The sequence below is a fragment of the Gopherus flavomarginatus genome, chromosome 3 (genome assembly GCF_025201925.1).
Source record: "Gopherus flavomarginatus isolate rGopFla2 chromosome 3, rGopFla2.mat.asm, whole genome shotgun sequence".
NCBI lineage: Eukaryota > Metazoa > Chordata > Testudines > Testudinidae > Gopherus > Gopherus flavomarginatus.
Genome location: NC_066619.1, coordinates 286676604 through 286697105, shown reverse-complemented (window position 1 = coordinate 286697105; position 20502 = coordinate 286676604). Strand labels below are relative to the sequence as shown.

At 62.5% G+C, this 20502-nt stretch overlaps 1 protein-coding gene across 2 annotated transcripts in view; it reads right to left on the bottom strand.

Annotated features, from left to right (window-relative positions):
• Positions 1–904: 904 nt before the first annotated feature.
• Positions 905–20502, bottom strand: part of EBF4 (EBF family member 4) — a 110220-nt gene continuing 90622 nt past the window's right edge. The window contains exons 11-16 of one of the 2 annotated variants that reach the window (XM_050944908.1): positions 10751–10816; positions 8534–8711; positions 6930–7115; positions 5848–6051; positions 4329–4399; positions 905–3031 (exon numbers count right to left, since the gene is read on the bottom strand). In XM_050944908.1, coding sequence (XP_050800865.1) covers positions 2834–3031; positions 4329–4399; positions 5848–6051; positions 6930–7115; positions 8534–8711; positions 10751–10816 — 903 coding nt within the window. In that variant the 3' untranslated portion in view covers positions 905–2833. The remainder of the gene's footprint in view (positions 3032–4328; positions 4400–5847; positions 6052–6929; positions 7116–8533; positions 8712–10750; positions 10817–20502) is intronic. The other variant, XM_050944909.1, reaches the window with a different exon arrangement.

The window sequence follows — 20502 nt, the reverse complement described above, 5'->3', positions numbered from 1 at the left end:
GGGGGCACTGCCGCAGGGAGCTGGTGCGAGGTGATGCGGGCGGGGGGCGCTGCCGTGGGGAGCTGGCACAAGGTGCTGCGGGCAGGTGGTGGCAGGGGGGTGCAGCTGTGGGGAGCCGGAGCAAGGTGGTGTGGGCGGGAGGGGCAGTGCCGCGGGGTGCCGGCGCGAGGTGGTGTGGGCAGGTGGTGGCGAGAGGCGCTGCCGCGGGGAGCCGGCATGAGGTGGTGCGGGCGGGGGGGGGCAGTGCCGCGGGGTGCCGGCGCGAGGTGGTGTGGGTGGGTGGCGGTGGGGGGCACTGCCGCGGGGAGCTGGTGCGAGGTGATGCGGGCAGGTGGTGGCGGGGGGGTGCAGCTGTGGGGAGCCGGAGCGAGGTGGGGCGGGTGGGGGGGTGGTGCTGCAGGGAGCCGGTGCGAGGTGGGGCAGGCAGGTGGGGCAGGGGGTGCAGGCCCTGGAAGCACTCTCGAAGGGGCACAGGGAGGCTCCCATACTTGGTGTCAAGACTCATGATGGGACGTATGGCTACAAAGTGCCTTGGGCTTCACCAGCCGTTATGGGCGGGTCAGGGGGCACTGCCCAGGGCTAGGCAGGAGGGCAGCCTGGCTGGGTGCCCTTTCTGGCCTTTGGATCTCTGCCCTGAGGACAAGTTTTGCAGCTGGGAGTCCATGGCCATAGCCCCCCTTCCCCCCCCCAGCAGCTCTCTGACCCCCAGGAATGCGGGGAGCCACGTGGGTGCAAATCCACCACCAGCGGTGGCTCTGGATTGCCACCAGGGTAACCAAGCGCTGAGCCAGCCCTGAGGCTCTGGTGCCGAGCAAGCCCCAGTGGGGAGGGCGGCTGGGCAAAGCTGGGCCTCTGGGGCTTCCCTGGCCCGGCGTGGGGCAGAGAGGGGCACACGGAGACCCTGGGAAGGCAGCGTCAGGCAGTATATTCCAGCCCCAGCGCCTAGCGGGGGTAACGAGGCTAATATTCCTTTACATGTGCTTACAGCTACACAGTGCATGAGGGTAGCGCCAGGGCTACTGTACAGGCTTCACAGACACAGGACGGACAGAGTGAAAACCTCAGCGTGGGGGAGGCGCTCGCCTGGCAACGAGCCACACGGAGAAGCCGGGGGCCCAGCCGGCGCCAGGGCCTTCCCCTTTCGTTATTTACACAGTCTGGGCCCCACGCTGCCGCCCGGGGCGAACGAGCCCTAAACCCATCCTGCCCCCGGGCGTGGGGCTGGTGCTGGGGGGGTTTAGTACATCTCAAAGCTGTCAGCTCTGGCTCGGGTCTGCGCCCAGGGGCCTGGCTCAGCGGGGTGAAACCGGAGCCGAAAGGAACAGGCCAGCGCTGGGTTTTTACCCCGCGTTTCTCCCAGCGCGGCAGGGCCGTGCGTGCGGCCTCAGGTGCTGCCTTTCGGTGGAGCTGGCCTGGGCCTCTCACGCTTTGTTAATTCCTGCCCCGGGCCAGGGGAAGGGCAGAGGCCGGACCCCGGCCCAGGGGGCCCAGGGACCCCGGTGGGCGTTAGAGGCGGCCCTGGGAGAGCAAAGCAGCAGCTGGCCTGGGCTCCGGTTCCTCCTCTGCTTGGCCCGGCCAGGCCTGGCCGAGCTCCACACCAAACAACCCCGCCCAGCGCAGAGGCCTGGGCTTATGAGGCTGTTCCGCACTGGGGACGCCAGCGTCTGGTGCTGGCTGCCGTGGACCCAGCGGCCTGTGGGGGGTCTGGGGGTGGGCGGCTCCACAGCTGGCTGGGAACATTTGGGAACGTCCCGGTGCTGAGCGTCCAGCCCACGAGCCGAGCTGGGAAGGGAGGGGCGGGGGCGTGCACTGCCAACCCAGCAGCTGCGGTTCTTGCCCCGGGCTCTGAACACTGCGGGCTCTGGGTTGTGCCGGGGTCTGTGCCGTGCGCCCCTCCCGTGTTGCCCCTGCCCCCTGCTCAGGTGACCCTTCCAGAGATGCGGGGCCAGGCAAGAGGGAAACCAAGTGAGTGAGCCAGGAGCGACTCTGCCCAGGGTTTGCCCAGCATGTAGGAGAAGGGGCCCGGCCAGGGCGAAAGGCACGAATAGCCCTGACCCTCTGCCCCCAAACTCCAGCCCGGCCCTGAGCTGGGCTTTGGGGTTTTGACGTTAAAATAACAAAGTTTGGTTACTGTGGGAATGGTCAGTTCTCACCTCCAGGTCTCTGGGATTCCCTGGACCCTGGGCAGCTAGTTCAGATGCTGGGGGGTGCAGGACACGTTGTCAGCTCCCGCAGGGGGCTGTCACCCCAGGGCCCCCCGAGCTGGGCCAGGCTCTGGTCAGCCCTGGTGGTGCCAGCGCTCCAGGGACCAGAATCCGGCCCAGCCACTACATCACCCTCGACCCCCTGCCCACCCCCTTTCCAGACAGGGCCGAAGAAGGGCAGCACGTCGCCAAGGCTACAGCGGGAGTCGGGCAGAGCCGGGATCAGAACCCAAGAGTCCTGGCCCCAGAACCTGTGCTTGGGCTGCTGCCCTCTCTGAGCTCCCGTCTCAAGCCCCAAAGCAGAGCCATGGGGCAGAGGTCCCCAGCAGGGGCCCTTCCCCCCACAGCAGTGCCCCTTATCTAGCCTCGTGCCGCTGGGGGGTGGGGGTGTTACCGGGATCTCTCCACCTGGGGCGGCTGGGATCGGCATTCCTGTGCCAGGCTGGGGCAGCCGGGGGGAGCCCCCCGCAAGAAGGAGGGCAAGGTGCAATCAGAGACCCCCTGCCCCCAGCCAGACCCCACTCCTTTGCACAACCCCGTGGAGGGACCCAGCCTGCGGTCCGTGCAGCCAGGTCCTGGGGGGAGCTTGGCAGGAGAACTGCCCCTGGCTAGAGGGCACGGCTTCCCCTTCAGCCACAGCCTGCCTTCCCACCAAGCCGCCACAGCAGCAGCGTCCTTTGGAGCGGGGGAGCTGTGGGCACGAGCCCCCCTGCAGCCCCTGGGGGCCCCAGAGTCAATGGTGAGGTTCGGTCCCCGTGTGTGGTCTGCTCCCTCTGGTCCTGGTCCAGTCCTGGGTCACATGGGTGGCACAATGAGACCCGACAGAGCTGCAAGAGAAGGAGAAGGTGTTGGCTGGCGTCCCTGGTGCAGGGGCCACGGGAGGGGGCGAAGCATTCGGGTGCTGCATGCAGCCGAGGAGAGCGGGAAGTGCTAGCCCCACTGGCAGGGCATCGTGTGGGGGAGAAGAACGGAGCTGGGGGGGGGGGCGGTGGCAAAGCCGGGCACCTGGGAACCTCCCACAACAGCGTCCCGCTGCCCTCTCCCACCCGGGGGGCTTGTAGCTCAGCGCTGCACGCCAGTGCATGGAGAGAGGCAGGCAGGAGCGCCAGGATGCCCAGCAGCCGTCCTGAGCGTCTCACCCCTTCAGAGTGCTGGGCAGGGCCAGGAACCAAGGACTCGCTGGGGCCTGGCCCTGCTGCCCCGGGACGTCCTGCCACCTTCCCAGCCCCACGGGCAGGGCCAGCCCCAGCAGAGTCTCAGCCCGGCGTGTCCGGCCCAGCTCAGGGGATGCTGCGCTGTGGGGTGCCCAGGCAGTGCAGACCGGCGGCCTGGGGCAGTCACAGGCTCTCAGAGCCCAGGGCCGGTGCAAGGAAGTTCCACCTTGCACCCCCCACACAGCTAAACCTGCCCCCACACAGCAGCTAACTCAGCCCCCCACCCGGGGAGCTCCCCCCCCACAGCAGCTACCCCCCCCACTGCGACAGCTAACCCCTCTCCCCCCCCGTCTCCCCACGGCAACTAACCCCGCCCAGGGAGACTCTCCCCCGTGGAACCTAGTCCTGCCTGGGGAGACCTCCCCCCACCCCCCGCGGCAGCTAACCCTGCCTGGGGAGCCCGCCCCAGCTCACCTCGGCTCTGCCTCCTCCGCTGAGCGCGCCGGCGTCGCTCTGATTCTCCCCCCGCCCAGGCGTGCGGCGCTGACTGGAGGAGACTTAGAGCTGGGCTGTGTGCTCAGCGGAGGTGAGCTGGGGCGGGGGGGCGGTTCCCGTGCGCCTCCCTCCCCCGGTACTGCGGGCAGCCCTCCCCGCGCGCCCCCCCCCCCAGCTCACCTCCACTCCACCGCCTCGCCTGAGCGGGCTTTTAGGCTCCCCCAAGCACTCGGTGCCCTAGGCGGCTGCCTCGTTTGCCTAAATGGTTGCACCAGCCCTGGCAGTCGCCCTAGTCACCCGACCGGGCCCCTCCCGTCAGCGATGGGGAGAGGCCCCTGGGCGAGCCTGGGTCCCACCCGGCCCGGCTTGCAATGCGAAAGCTTCCTGCCCCCACAAGGAGCAGGGGACCTGCCCAGAGCCCTGGCGGGACGGCCCCGTCCTCACGCAGGGGCAGGGGAGCCGTGGAGAGACGTACTGTGTTTAGGAATAGGCCAGTCCTTGGAGTGACCGAGCTGGGGGGTGAAACTTGTCGGAGTCCTCGAAAGACTGGTCTGGGCAGCGGAGCGAAGCGCAGCAGAGAGGGAAAAAGAGGGAAAGTGTCAGCGCAGGAGGGAGGGCGAGAGAGAATCAAGGGGGGGAGCTGGAGCCAGCACGGCCACTTTACCCCCCCAGCCTACTGGCCAATCTGCGCCCGGCCCCCAGGAATTACATGCCCCTGCATGAAATCCCATCCTGCCACGGCGGGGTCTGCTCCGCCCCATCTCTGCAGGGGATCCCTGCCCGGCCACAGCGGGGTCTGCGCCCCATCTCTGCAGGGGATCCCCACCTGGCCACGGTGGGGTCTGTGCCTCATCTCTGCAGGGGATCCCCACCTGGCCACGGTGGGGTCTGCGCCCCATCTCTGCAGGGGATCCCCACCTGGCCATGGCGGGGTCTGTGCCCCATCTCTGCAGGGGATCCTCACCTGGCCATGGCGGGGTCTGTGCCCCATCTCTGCAGGGGATCCTCACCTGGCCATGGCGGGGTCTGTGCCCCATCTCTGCAGGGGATCCTCACCTGGCCATGGCGGGGTCTGCGCCCCATCTCTGCAGGGGATCCCCACCCAGCCATAGCAGGGTTCGCTCTGCCCCATCTCTGCAGGGGATCCCCACCCAGCCACAGTGGGGTCTGCGCCCCATCTCTGCAGGGGATCCCCACCCAGCCATAGCAGGGTCTGCTCCGCCCCATCTCTGCAAGGGATCCCCACCCAGCCACAGCGGGGTCCGCTCTGCCTGATCTCTGCAGAGGATCCCCACCCAGCCATGGTGGGATCCGCTCTGCCCGATCTCTGCAGGGAATCCCCACCCAGCCACGGCGGGATCCGCTCTGCCCGATCTCTGCAAGGAATCCCCACCCAGCCACGGCGGGATCCGCTCTGCCCGATCTCTGCAGGGGCTCCCCACCCGGCCAAGCTGGGATCCACTCCACCTGGACACTGTTTGGGATCCCCGCCCAGCCATAGCGGGGTCTGCTCCGCCCGGTCTCTGGCCAGAGTCAGGCCTCCCATCTTGGTCCCAAGAAGGTGCCGGCGCTTGCGAGGAGGTGCCCCAAGGCAGGAGCAGCGGGAACGCCATGTGAGCCAAAGGGAATGCGTGCTACAGCAAGCAGGAGTGGTGCACTGTTAACCTGTGGGACTGGCTGCCGCAGGGCAGGAGAGTGAGGAAGGACTTAGATGCCTCTAAAAAAAGTGCAGGCAAAAAGCGAGGGGGAGAGATGGACCCGGGCCTGGCCTGGCTCCCTGCTTGGCTCCAGGGCTGGGAGCAGAGTGGGAGGGAGAGGAGTTCGGCACCTTGGCGGGCAGGGCAGCCCCTGGGTGAATTCCTAGCTGTGCCAGTCCATCAGCCCCCTGTGGGAATCCAGGCCAAGGCCCTGCTGGGCCCCCGCTGCCCACGGATGCAGAGGGGGCGCACGGCGACTCACACGGCCTCCCAGCCCCCAGGGTGCAGCTGACTCACCCTGCAGGCCATTCCCGTTGGTGCTGGTGCAGGTGGGGGTGGGGGAGGTGGGCGGCCGCACCACGGGGGCGAAGGCGCTCTTCTGCTTGACGGCGGAGATCATGTTGACCGGGGAGAAGGAGAAGACGCCGGCGGGGGTGGAGGAGCTGGCGCCGGATGGGAGAGTGATGGAGGAGGTGCCCAGCGGGGGGCTGGAGGGCATGACTGCAGCGAGCAGAGGAGACAGTCAGACAGGGTGGCAGGGGCCTGGGGAGCAGTCGGGTTCAGGATGTGGTCGGGGGGGCTGGGCAGGGGACTCTGGGGGGCCCCCCCTGCCCTACCCAGCACCAGAAACTCCAAGGGGGGGGACACCCAGCACTGGGGGGTCATGGTGGGGGCACACCCTGCCACCACCCAGCACTGGCGGGTCATGGGGGGGCACACCCTGCCACCACCCAGTGCTGGGGGATGATGGGGGGGGCACACCCTGCCATCACCCAGTGCTGGGGGTCATGGGGGGGCATACCCTGCCACCACCCAGCGCTGGGGGATGATGGAGGGAGCACACCCTGCCATCACCCAGTGCTGGGGGATGATGGGGGGGGCACACCCTGCCACCACCCAGTGCTGGGGGATGATGGGGGGGGCACACCCTGCCACCACCCAGTGCTGGGGGTCATGAGGGGCACACCCTGCCCCACCCAGCACAGGACGTATAGTGGCGTCATGCGAGGAAGACCCTGAGAGCATGTGCACAGCAGGGGCCCCTGGCACACAGCAGGGCAGGCTGAGCAGAGGGGCCGGGTGCTGGGCAGGGTTGGGGGCTCCGTGATGCTGTGGGTCAGGGCTGTATTGGGCAAGGGGCCCTGGTGACATGGGACCTCCCCCCCCCCCCGCAGAAGGGAGCCATTCCAATGGGGTTACAGGACAAACTGTGGGTCCAGCGCCCATCTGCACTCTCTGGTCACGGAGCTGGGGGGTAAGGGGCTCTGGGTGGAGTCACCCTTGCCCAGGGAGCCCCCCATACAGCCCCCATGGCCGCACGGCAGGAGGTTCCCCCTGCACAGGTTGGCAGTGCCTGCCTGTGCCCTTCTGCGACTCACTGGCATAGGGGGAGTTGGCGGTGGAGCCGTTGAGGAAGCTGGGGGAGCCGGGCACCCCGAGGCCGGTCATGGCCGCCCCCCCGTAGCCGTTCATGCTGGACGTGATGGTGTTGTAGCCGCTCTGCTGCGGGGTGGAGCTGGGCACGTAGCCTCGCGGCGAGACGCTGCTCGTGTTGCGGGCATAACCTGCGGGCAACAAGGGGCAGTGTTGGCAGGATGGCTGGGGGGGGGGCTGCTCCCACCGACCCCGCTACCTGGTCACAGGGAAGGAAGGAACACCCCCCGGCCAGGTGCATTATGGGAGTGCGCTCCCTGGGTAGGACATGGCACCAGACCCCCCCCACCCCTAGTTCTCTCACCTCCCTGACCCGGGTTCACCTCAGACCACCCCCTGCACCAGAGCCCCAGCCCCGAGGGCAGCTGGCAGGACCAGGGCCAGGCAGGGGCTCTGCAGAGTCTCTAGGGCCCTGCCCAGGCTGGGGGGGACCCACTCGCTCCCCAGGACCAGCTGGTGGCACCGAGGGCTGGGCTGGTCCGAACAGGCAGCGCGATGCTCTGGGGGCTGGACCGTGCCCTGCGTTCCTGGGGGGTGGCCTCACTGAGGGCGCCGGCTCAGTCTGACAGGCTCCAAGCAGCAGCACAACCGTCCCGTCTGCCCAAATCACTGTGCAGCTCTCGGCCACCCACAGACCTGGCACAGAACCTGCCCCCTCGCTGCCCAGTCTGCTGGACCCCCACCCCCTGGTGTGACACAAACAGCCCTTTGCACAGAGCATCAGGCCGAGGGCCACGCACCTCAGCACTGCAGTGCAGCCACCTCTGGGGAGGGTGCGGCGGCTGTGGAACAGCCACTCAGGCGCAATCTCCTCTGGCACTGATGTTGCTGCTGCGAGCGCATCGGGAGCTTTCCCCGCCAAGAGCCAGCGAGGCTCCTCTGCCAGCACGGTGCCCCAGACTGCCAAAGGCTCCTCTCTCCCCAGGACGCTCGCATCCCCAAGGCAGTAGCGTAGCTGGGGGGGAGCAGGGGGAGCAGCCGCTCTCCCACTGTGCATAAGTGGCACCTTTTTATTTTTGGCACCTTTTAATTTTTACCCTGAACGGCGGGGTGGACGTAAAAAAAGGCGCCATCCACTGCGGCACTTGTACTCACCAGGCGGCGCTCCGGGTCTTCAGCGGCACTTCGGTGGCGGGGCCTTCACTCACTCCGGGTCTTCAGCGGTGGGTCCTTCAGTGCCGCCCAAGACCCAGAGCGCTGCCCGGTGAGTACAGGCTGGAGAGCCCCTGCCCCTGGTACTCACAGCCCTAGGGCCCCGCGGCTTGGGGCCTTGCCATAGGGTGAGCGCTGCCCCCCACACGGCTCGGGGCTTTGCCATAGGGCGAGCGCTGCCCCCCCACGGCTCGGGGCTTTGCCACAGGGCGAGCGCTGCCCCCCACACGGCTCGGGGCCTTGCCATAGGGCGAGCGCTCCCCCCCCCACGGCTCGGGGGCTTTGCCACAGGGCGAGCGCTGCCCCCCCCACGGCTCGGGGCCTTGCCACAGGGTGAGCGCTGCCCCCCCACGGCTCGGGGCTTTGCCAGAGGGTGAGCGCTGCCCCTCGCACACACCTTGCTCGGTGCCCGGGGCTGAGTCGCTGATGTTGATGGCCAGCTGGCTCCCAAAGGAGTTGCCACCCAGCATGCCGGCGTGGGCGTGGTTCCCGGCCAGCGATGCCAGCTGGCTGGGGGTGCGCGGGACGCTGTACAGGGCCTCGGCGATGTCTGCCGCTCGCTTCAGGATGACGTCCTGCAGAGACAGGAGCTGCCCGTCACCCCCGGCCACTCGCCCGGGCCAGGCACCAGCGTGGCCGGGCAAGGCAGCCAGGCCCGAGGGGCCCACCCCCCCCAGCCCGTTCAGACCCTTCCTGCTGGCCGGAGAGGATGAGGGCTGAGGGCTCCCAAACTTGTGTCATGCAGGCCTGGGACGGGCTTGGCACCAAAGGGGCTTAACATAGCCAGAGTCCCGGGTGCAGGGAGCTGAGACCCGCGGGGGTTCCTGGGGGTTCGTCGGCTGGGCTGGAGCAACGTCCGCCCAGGGGGCAGGCAGCAGAGCAGGGCGGGGGCCAGGGGAAGTGGCAGCCCCCGTATGCGGGTGGGCAGAGGCAGCTCCCGGAGCACCTTACTCAATGGCCCTGGAATTCCTGATGTGAAGCAGATGTGGGGCTGGGCCCAGCCAGCTCCACCGCCCCTGCCTTCCCCAAGGGGGGCAGAACGGGGGGCAGGGAACAGAGGTGGCAGGGGGATGGGGGCACACAGTGGAGGGGGATGGATGGGGCAGTGAATGGGGGGATGGAAGGGCATAGAGGGGGTGTGAGAGAGAGGGAGGGGACAGGGAGTGGAGGGGGATGGACGGGAGGGTGAAGGGTGTGTGGGGAGAGGGGGACAGGGAGTGGAGGGGGACAGACAGGGCAGTGAAGGGGGCAGGAAGGGGGCAAGGAGAGGAGAGGGATGGATGGGGCAGTGAATGGGGCGATGGGAGGGCAGGGAGGTGGTGAGGGGAGAGGGCGGGGCAGGGAGTGGAGGGAGACAGATGGGGCAGTGAAGGGGGGCAGGAAGGGAGCAGGGAGTAGAGGGCAATGGATGGAGTGGTGAAGGGGTGGCAGGACATGGAGGGGATGTGGGGGGGCAGGGATCTAAGGAGGACGGATGGGATGGTGAAGGGGTAGGAGGTCATGGGGGAGGTGTGGGGGGAGGGGGCAGGGAGTGGAGGGGGATGGATGGGGCAGTGAATGGGGCGATGGGAGGGCAGGGAGGGGTAGTGGGGGGCAGGGAGAGGAGGGGGATGGACAGGGCAGTGAAGGGGGTGATGGGAGGGCATGGAGAGGTGTGGGGGGGCTGGAAGAGGAAGGGGATGGACGGGGCAGTGAAGGGGGGCAGGAAGGGGGCAGGGAGTGGAAGGCAATGGATGGGGTGGTGAAGGGGTGGCAGGACATGGATGGGGTGTGAGGGGGCAGGGATCTAAGGGGGACAGATGGGACGGTGAAGGGTTGGGAGGGCATGGACGGGTGTGGGGGGCAGGGAGAGGAGGGGGATGGATGGGACAGTGAAGGGGGTGATGGGAGGGCATGGAGGGGTGTGGGGGGCAGGGAGAGGAAGGGGATGGACGGGGCAGTGAAGGGGGTGATGGGAGGGCATGGAGGGGTGTGGGGGGCAGGGAGAGGAGGGGGATGGATGGGGCAGTGAAGGGGGAGATGGGAGGGCATGGAGGGGTGTGGGGGGGCAGGGAGAGGAAGGGGATGGACGGGGCAGTGAAGGGGGTGATGGGAGGGCATGGAGGGGTAGTGGGGGGCAGGGAGAGGAGGGAGATGGATGGGGCAGTACAGGGGTGGGGGTAGTAGGGCACGGAGGGGGTAGGGCTGTGCACGGGGTGTTATCTGACCCAATCTCTGTCTGCCGGTGCCAGACTGGGCTCTGGGACGCGGGCGCTGACACCACATGGCCCCTCTGGGTCCCAGCTCGTGCTCTGGGGCAGGAGCCAGTCACGGAGTGAGGGTCACGGGGCAGACGGGACACGTCCCTCTGGCAGGAGACTGTCACTGCTCCCAGCCTTCCCAGGCACCAGGCTCTGGCCAGGCAGTGGCAGGACCCGTGTCCCGTCTCCTGCCTGAGTGCCAGGGTGGGGCTGTCGCGTCATCACAGGCTTTGGTCCCCAGGCCAGGTCAGGCAGCACCGGCTGGGCCAATGCCCAGGAAGGGGGTCTGATGCCCTGGTGACAGGCAGGCAGACGGGACATTCTCCCACCCGCCTCGTCCCAGCCAGTCCAGCTGGGCGCCAGTTCTGCGGTACCTGGTTATTGTGTGGCATCCCGTACAGGGCCTCCACCAGGTCTGCCGCCCTCTTCAGCAGGACTTCCTGGAGGGAGAAAGGGGGCTCAGAGGCGGTCGGCGGGGGCTCCACCTGGCCTCCTCAGGCTGGTAACACTCTGCAGAAAGCGAGTTCTCCTATCGCCTCTCAATGGCGCCTGTGGCTGCGTAACTCACCCGACAGGAGAGGCACATTAGTGGGGGAAGTGCTGGTCTCCAACAGGTGCTGTGTCCTGCCCGACAGAAGCCCTGCAAGCGGATTCCTCCCGCTGGCTGAGTTCACAGGTCAGAGCACATGGAGAGGGGGATAAAAACCCCTAAGAAGAAGGACTGGATCTCTACACAGCTCGGACTCGGGGGGGCAAGATTTTCCAGGCATAAGCAAGAGATCCCCGGTGCTCAGCCTGGGTTAGCCCTAAGGACATATAGAGCCTTGCTAAGTATAGAAGCGTCTCTGACCTTTGAAGCTTAAGTCTGCACCTCACGCGTGTATCTGTGGGTATGTCTACACTACGGGATTATTCTGATTTTACAGAAACCAGTTTTTTAAAACAGATTGTATAAAGTCAAGTGCACGCGGCCACACTAAGCACAGTAATTCGGCGGTGTGCATCCATGTACTGAGGCTAGTGTCGATTTCCTGAGCGTTGCACTGTGGGTAGCTATCTCATAGTTCCCGCAGTCTCCCCCGCCCATTGGAATGCTGGATTGAGACCCCAGTGCCTGATGGGGCAAAAAACATTGCCACTGGTGCTTCTGGGTACAGCCTCACCCATCCCTCTGGGAAAGCAGCAGCAGCCAACTGTTTCACACCTTTTTTCCTGGGTGAACTGTGCAGACGCCATTCTACGACAAGCATGGATCCTGCTGAGCTCAAGACAGCAATCAGGGATGTTTTAAACACCTCGCACATTCTCGTGCAGTCAATGCTGAACTGGGACCTGCAAAGCCAGGCGAGGAGGCGGTGGCTACGGCAGAGCGGCGACGAGAGTGATGAGGACATGGACACAGAATTCTCTCAAACCATGGGCCCCTGCACTTTGGAGATCCTGCTGGTAATAGGGCAGGTTCTAGCCATTGAACACCGATTTTGGGCCCGGGAAACAAGCACAGACTGGTGGGACCGCATAGTTTTGCAGGTGTGGGATGATTCGCAGCAGCTGCGAAACTTTCGCATGCATAAGGGCACTTTCATGGAACTTTGTGACTTGCTTTCCCCTGCCCTGAAACGCCAGAATACCAAGATGAGAGCAGCCCTCACAGTTGAGAAGCAAGTGGCAATAGCCCTCTGGAAGCTTGCAACGCCAGACAGATACCGGTCAGTCGGGAATCAATTTGGAGTGGGAAAATCTACTGTGGAGGCTGCTGTGATGCAAGTAGCCAAAGCAATCACTAAGCTGCTGCTACGACAGGTTGTGACTCTGGGAAATGTGCAGGTCATAGTGGATGGCTTTGCTGCAATGGGATTCCCTAACTGTGGTGGGGCGATAGATGGAACCCATACCCTATCTTGGCACCGGAGCACCAGGGCACCCACTACATAAACCGCAAGGGGTACTTTTCCATGGTGCTGCAAGCACTGGTGGATCACAAGGGACGTTTCACCAACATCCACATGAGATGGCCAGGAAGGGTTCACGATGCTCGCGTCTTCAGGAACACTGCTCTGTTTAAAGGGCTGCAGCAAGGGAATTACATCCCAAACCAGAAAATAACAGTTGGGGATGTCAAAATGTCTGTAGTTATCCTGGGGGACCCAGCCTACCCCTTGATGCCATGGCTCATGAAGCCATACACAGGCAGCCTGGACTATAGTCAAGAGTTGTTCAACTACAGGCTGAGCAAGTGCAGGATGGTGGTAGAATGTGCATTTGGCCGTTTAAAGGCACGCTGGCGCACATTACTGACTCGCTCAGACCTCAGCCAAACCAATGTCCCCATTGTTATTGCTGCTTGCTGTGTGCTCCACAATCTCTGTGAGAGTAAGGGGGAGACCTTTATGGCGGGGTGGGAGGCTGAGACATATCACCTGGCCGCTGATTAGGCACAGCCAGACACCAGGGCAATTAGAAGAGCACACCAGGAAGCAGTGCGCGTCAGAGAAGCTTTGAAAACCAGTTTCATCACTGGCCAGGGTACGGTGTGACTGTTGTGTTTGTTTCTCCTTGATGAACCCCACGCACCTCTTGATTGACTCATTCCCTGTAAGCCACCCCCCCCCTCGATCACAGCTTGCTTTCTAAGGAAATAAAGTCACTCTCGTTTAAAAATCATGTATTCTTTATTACTTAATTATAAAAAGAGGGAGAGAACTGACAAGGTATCCCGGGTGTGGTTTGGGAGGAGGATAGGAGGGAAGGAAAAGGCCACTAAAAAATTTCATAATAATGAGAGCCTTTTGGTTGGGCTGTCCACTGGGGTGGAGTGGGAGGGTGCATGGAGCCTCCCCCCACGCGTTCTTACAAGTCTGGCGGGTGAGGAGGATGTGGAACATGGTGAGGGTGGTTATACAGGGGCTGCAGCGGCACTCTGTGATCCTGCTGCTGTTCCTGAAGCTCCACCTTACGCCGGAGCATGTCAGTTTGATCACGCAGCAGCCCCAGCGTTGCATCCCGCCACCGCTGATCTTCCTGCCGCCACCTCTCATCTCGAGCATCTCTCCTCTCATCTCGAGCGTCTCTCCTGTCCTCACGTTCATCCCTCTTGTCCTCACGTTGATCCCTCCTGTCCTCACGGTCACTGGCATCTTTCCTGTACTTTGCTACCACGTCCTTCCACTCATTCAGATGAGCTCTTTCATTATGGGTCACTTTCATGATTTCTGAAAACATTTCTTCTCGCGTCTTTTTTTTCTGCTGCCTTATCTGAGATAGCCTTCGGGACAGAGTAGGGAGGCTTGAAAAATTTGCAGCTGCGTGAAGGAGGGAAAAAAGGGAGAGGAGTATTTAAAAAGATACATTTTACAGAACAATGGTCATACTCTTTCACAGTGAACAACACTATTCACCTTACATAGCACATGTGTTTTCACTACAAGGTTGCATTTTGCATCTTAATATTGAGTGCCTGCGGCTTTGGTGTTACACATCACAGACGCAGGACTGGGCAGCAGAATTCGGCTTGCATGCGGCCATGGTAAGCCATTGTCTTTCGTCTTCTGCAGCCTTCATCTATCCAGCGCCCTCCTTTCCCAAACAGCAAGCAAAGCCCGTTGAGTGCTGCTTCTTTCCTGTTAACGTGCAGCAGCAGAAACCACCCCGTGGCTGGTATCATGGAGGATCACTGCTAAACACTCCTCTTTCCTCCCCTCTCCAACCGCGTGGCTGGTAGCAGGGAAGATCCCTGCTAGCCAAACACAGAAAAGCTCAGCGCCAATCACCCGCTCCCCGTTCCCCCCGCTTGGCTACCTGCAGGGAAGGATTTCTTTTAAGCCACAGGCAAACAGCCCAGTAGGAATGGCCATCTCTGTCCCCTTACTTAAATTCCTGAATTTCAACCAGGTTACCATGAATGATATCACTCTCCTGAGGATAACACAGCGAGATAAAAAACGGATATTGCTTGAATGCCAGCAATCACCGGGACCATACGCAGCTAGGCTTTGTCATGCAATGATACCAGATTACTTGCTACATGCATGGTGTGGTCAAGTGTTCTACCACGGAGGACGGAATAAAGCAGCGCTGCCCAGAAACCTTCTGCAAAGGCTTTTGGAGTACCTCCAGGAGAGCTTCATGGAGATGTCCCTGGAGGATTTCCGCTCCATCCCCAGACATATTAACAGACTTTTCCAGTAACTGTACTGGAATGCATCCGAAGCCCTCAAGGCAAATTAATCATTAAAAAACGCTTGCTTTTAAACCATGTCTTATATTTACAAGGTACACTCACCAGAGGTCCCTTCCATGGCTTCATTGTCTGGGCTACTGGCTTGGGAGGGCTGGGAGGGTAATTCCGTCAGGGTGAGAAAAAGCTCCTGGCTGTTGGGGAGAACGGTGTGCTGTGTGCTCTCTGCAAGCTCGTCCTCCTCTTCCTCCTCCTCATCTTCCCCATCCGCAGAATCCTCAGACATGGCTGCGATTACTACCCCCACCTCGGAATCCACGGACAGGGGTAGGGTAGTGGTTGCGGACCCCCCTAGAATTGCATGCAGCTCAGCGTAGAAGCGGCATGTTTGCGGCCCTGCCCCGGACCTTCCGTTTGCTTCTTTGGTTTTCTGGTAGGCTTGTCTGAGCTCCTTAACTTTCACTCTGCACTGCACTGAGTCCCTGGTGTGGCCTCTCTGCATCATGGCCTTGGAGATTTTTTCAAATGTTTTTTCATTTCGTCTTTTGGAACGGAGTTCTGTTAGCACGGAATCCTCTCCCCATACAGCGATTAGATCCAGTACCTCCCGTGCGGTCCATGCTGGAGCTCTTTTTCGATTCTTAGAAGACTGCATTGCTACCTGTGCTGATGAGCTCTGCGTGGTCACCTGTGCTGGTGAGAGCTCCAAGCTGGGCGAACGGGAAATGAAATTCAAAAGTTTGCGGGGCTTTCCCTGTCTACCTGGCCAGTGCATCTGACTCCAGATTGCTGTCCAGAGCGGTAACAATGGTGCACTGTGGGATAGCTCCCGAAGGCCAATACCGTCGAATTGCGACCGCACTAACCCTAATCCGACATGGCAATACCGATTTCAGCGCTACTCCCCTCGTCGGGGAGGAGTACAGAAACCGGTTTTAAGAGCCCTTTATATCGATATAAAGGGCCTTGTTGTGTGGACGGGTGCAGGGTTAAATGGGTTTAACGCTGCTAAATTCAGTATAAACACGTAGTGTAGACCAGACCTAAGTTTCCCTGCTTTAGCCCTGTAAATAACTCTCTTGTCGCCTTTTCCTATTTACACATCTACAGAGAGTTTATTACAAGCTGGGCTACAGGGTTCTCTGTGGTGTGCAACCACTCGGGGCAGAGTGACTGGACCTTGGGCACTGGCAAGAACCCGAATGTTACTGTCCCACAGGCAGCTCAGCTGGGTGGTGAGACAGACCGGAGCGCCCAAGGGGACGGTTGTGACTCCATGGTCAGGCTGTTACGGGGCCTGAGGACTTTGCACTTGGTAACTGGTTGGTGAAATCTGAGCACAGATCTCCCAGCCAATGTGCGGCGTGTGCCCTGGTTCCTGGCAGCCTGTCCTGAGATTGGTTCTCATGCTCCTGAGCTCCAGCAGGGCAGCCTGATGCGACCCCCAACATCCAGGTGTCACCGACGCTCCTGAACACGCCCCAGGGTTCATAGAATCCTAGAATATCAGGATTGGAAGGGACCTCAGGAGGCATCTAGTCCAACCCCCTGCTCAAAGCAGGACCAGCTCCAACTAAATCATCCCAGCCAGGGCTTTTAGGTTCACTTATCCTATGCCGTCTTTCCCCTCATTACAGGCTATTTCCATGTGCCCCTCCTGCCGTGCCAGGCTCCAGCAGGGCAGCCCCCAGTGGGCCCTGTGGCCCAGGGCCACCATACTAGCGGGGAGAGGTCTGGTCGACCCTTACATCCACTATGTCACAGATGAGGCTGAAGCTGCTTTCCAGCTCCAGCAATGGCACAGGACCCCTGCTCCATGCCAGCCTAGCTCTGCGCAGTGGGGTCAGGTTTTCACAGCCCGCACGAGCACTGCGAAAGCCCAGTGTTAGCAGCATCAGGGCACGGAGCAAAGGGTTTGCTGAGATCAGGGCTGGCTGAAACTGGCTCTTTAGACAAAACCTTTCTCCCAGGCCTGGGCCCAGGCCTCTGCTCCGGTTCCCCTTCTTTGTAAGGTCTGTTCTGGGGTCACAATGTCACTAAACGCCTTTGCAAACCTCTGGTGATAGATGGCCAGGCTGACCAAGAACTGGACCTGCTGCTTGGTTGTGAGGCAGGCGAGCTCCGCATGGCTTCTACCTTCAATGGGTCGGGGTGACCCAACCCGCTGCCCACCCTGCTCCCCAGTGTCGCTGGCCCTTCCCTGTGGGCCAGGAGTAACACCTGCTGTTGGAGAGCAGCACTTCCCACCAGTTCCTGCCTCTCCCGTCTGGTGGGTTACAGTATCAGACAGAGCAGCAAAGAGTCCTGTGGCACCTTATAGACTAACAGACGTTTTGGAGTATGAGTGTCAAACAGGCTGACAGTACAGCAGCTCAAATAGTACTGCACAGGCCGGGATGCAGGGGCAGCACGTGAGCTTAATGCCGGCAGCAACCCACAAGAGTGCCGCCAAGTCTCAACACCACAAACATCCTCCTCACCCGAACCCTGTTTTACCAGCACTAATGGGGCCAGGCAGATCCCAGCTACATATTTGTCAGTGTTCAGTTGAAACATGGGGCCCTTGGCATGAGCTCGCACCCACTCCATGCACCTCCCGGACCTGCAGCGCAGTGTCCAGAGGGTGGGCGTACCCCCAAAGGGGCCCATCAACATCCTCACCCCCAAACCCTACACTAGCTTCTTGTCCCTCAGCTCCTTCTGGTGTGGGGAGCTCTCGGGGGATCCAAGACGTCCTGTTTGCCCCGGGTGTCGGCTCATGGCTGGGGCTCAGGGATGGGGGTGTGGGCTGGATGTGGAGTGTGGGTGCTCCCCAGGGCTGCGTGCGCCTGGCAGAGTTGAAGAAGGGGCTGTTCCCCCAGGGAGGGGGGAGTCTGGGTCCAGCTGGGGCTGCCTGCCCCTTGTTCCCTGCCCGCGCCCTAGCCCGCTGGGAGGTGGCGCTGCCCTGCTAGGGTGAGTGCGGCCAGGGGAGGGGTGCAGGACTGTTAAAGGCCCCGGGAGCCGCTGGCGTACACTGGATTCAGCGGGCACTGCCGGTGCACTGGCTGGGCTCGGCTCCCCATCTCGCCCTTCGGGGCGGGGAGTTGCAGCTAAGGCATTGGCATGCCCAGGAGGCCTGAGGAAGGGGAGGGGTACCAGGACCGGGATGGGGGCAAGGAGGAGCCCTGGTCGGGGCAATATACACCCCAAGAAGGAGGAGAACCAGCTGGCCCCACTGCAGGATTCCCAGAGAACCTGGCAACCACCAGCCAGAGACACGGGGCTCCTGGTGCCAGGGGGCCCGTCAGGGCACGGCCAGGAGCCCGGCTCCCATAGACTGGAGGAGCCCTGTGACCGCACCCTGTTTGGGCAGGTCAGTGCACGCGGGTACAGAGGCGATCCACACTCAGCAGGGGCTTAGCCAGGCGGGTCAGAGGCAGGGTTGTGCCCAGGATGCCCCCTGCAAGGTGGCGTGTGGGGAGAGCACGACAAGCCACGGGTGAGTGTCCCGTCCCTGCCACGTCCAGAGGTGCTGGCGCACAGCCAGCCCGGGGAAAGCGCCCCCTACTGAGCCCCACCCACAGCACTGCGCCCCCTAGCACCATGCTGGGGACCAGGGAGAGCGCCCCCTGCTGAGCCCCTCCCCACAGCACTGCGCCCCCTAGCACCATGCTGGGGACCGGGGTGAGTGCCCCCTACTGAACCCCTCCCCACAGCACTGCGCCCCCTAGCACCATGCTGGGGACCAGGGAGAGCGCCCCCTGCTGAGCCCCTCCCCACAGCACAGAGCCCCCTAGCACCATGCTGGGGACCAGGGAGAGCGCCCCCTGCTGAGCCCCTCCCCACAGCACTGCGCCCCCTAGCACCATGCTGGGGACCAGGGAGAGCGCCCCCTGCTGAGCCCCTCCCCACAGCACTGCGCCCCCTAGCACCATGCTGGGATCAGGGAGAGCGCCCCCTACTGAGCCCCTCCCCACAGCACTGCACCCCCAGCATCATGGTGGGGACTGGGGAGAGCGCCCCCTGCTGAGCCCCTCCCCACAGCACAGAGCCCCCTAGCACCATGCGGGGGACTGGGGAGAGCGCCCCCTTGCTGAGCCCCTCCCCACAGCACAGAGCCCCCTAGCACCATGCTGGGGACTGGGGAGAGCGCCCCCTGCTGAGCCCCTCCCCGCTTCCGGCAGCACAGCGCCCCCTAGTGCTGTACTGGGCATCGGGGCCAGCGCTGGTTGATTGGCCGTGGCTGGACGCAGGACCCCCTGCGCGCCTGTGGGCGAGCGCGGTAACCCGGTGGGTGGGGGGAGCTGGCAGGGCGGCAGCCGCTCCTGGTGAGCCAGGTGTGGACACTCGTACTCGATCCCAGGGGGACAAGCCCCGTGTCAGGTGCAGCGCAGACCCCTGGGTCCCTCGGGCCCAGAGCAGGCAGCCGGATGCACCTGGCTCCCCAGCCCTGGGGCCGTAAGGGGGGTGACAGGAGGGGTGATGAAGGATGAGCAGGGCGGGGCACTGGGGGCTCTCTCTGGAGCCAGGGGGAGAGGACGGAGCTCAGGAGAGGGCACATCTGGCACGATTTTACCCCCAAGAGTCAACCATAAAGCCACAGCTGGAGGTATGGGGGCCCCTGTCTCCTCTCCCCAGTCCCTCTCCCCCCCTGCCCCGCCTGCCCCAGCTTCCCGTCACCCCCACCCTGCAGGCCTCTGCCAAAACAGACACCGGACAGCAACCTGACCTGGGCCCTGTCATAACTGGGGTCCGCCACTAGAGGGTGCACCCTTCCCTGGATACACCTCCCCAATACACAACACACACACCACACACACACGCACTGGTATACAACACACACACTTGCATCCCGATACACAACACACATGCCCCAATACATACCCATCCACCCAATATAAAGCACCCACACCCCAATACACAACACACACATATACACAACACACTCACCCACACTGATACACAACACACACACTCACATCCCGATACATAACACACACATATATACAACACACTCATCCCCGATACACAACACACCCACCCACACTGATACACACACTCACATCTCGATACACAACACACACACTCACATCCCGATACACAACACACATGCCCCAATACACACCCACCCACCCGATATAAAGCACCCACACCCCAATACACAATACACACATATACACAACACTCTCACCCCTGATACACACCACACACACTCACATCCCCCCAACATCCCCAATATACAACACACACACATGCACTGGTACACAACACACACACTCACATCCCGATACACAACACATATGCCCCGATATACAACACACACCCCGATACACAGCACCCTCGATACACCCCTCCTCCAATACACAACACACCCACCCACATTGATACACAACACACACACTCACATCCCAATACACAACACATCTGCCCCGATACACAACACACAACAGACCCACTCACATCATGATACACAACTCATTCACACATCTCCCCCTCATCCCCAATATACAGCACCCCCAATACACACACACATCCATACCCCCAATATGCAACACACACACCCCAATACACAATACATCCTCAGATACACACCACACACACCGATATACAATGCACCCAACCCTAATACACAGACACGCCCCTGATATACAACACACACATTCACCCAGGGATACACAACACACACTCACCCACACTGGTATGCAACATACACACACCCCCTGATATACAACACACACAGCACCCCCGATACACACCCCCCAATACACAATGCACACACACACACAGAGATAAGCCCCAGCCCAGGCCCCTCCATGGAAAGCTGGTGTTGGGGGGGCAGGGCGGCTCCAGGCCCCAGCAAGCCAAGCGTGTGCTTGGGACGGCACGCCTGCCGGAGGTCCACCAGAGCCGCCTGCCTCCCTCTTGGTGAGCGGCAGAGCGCCCCCCGCGGCATGCCGCCGTGCTTGGGGT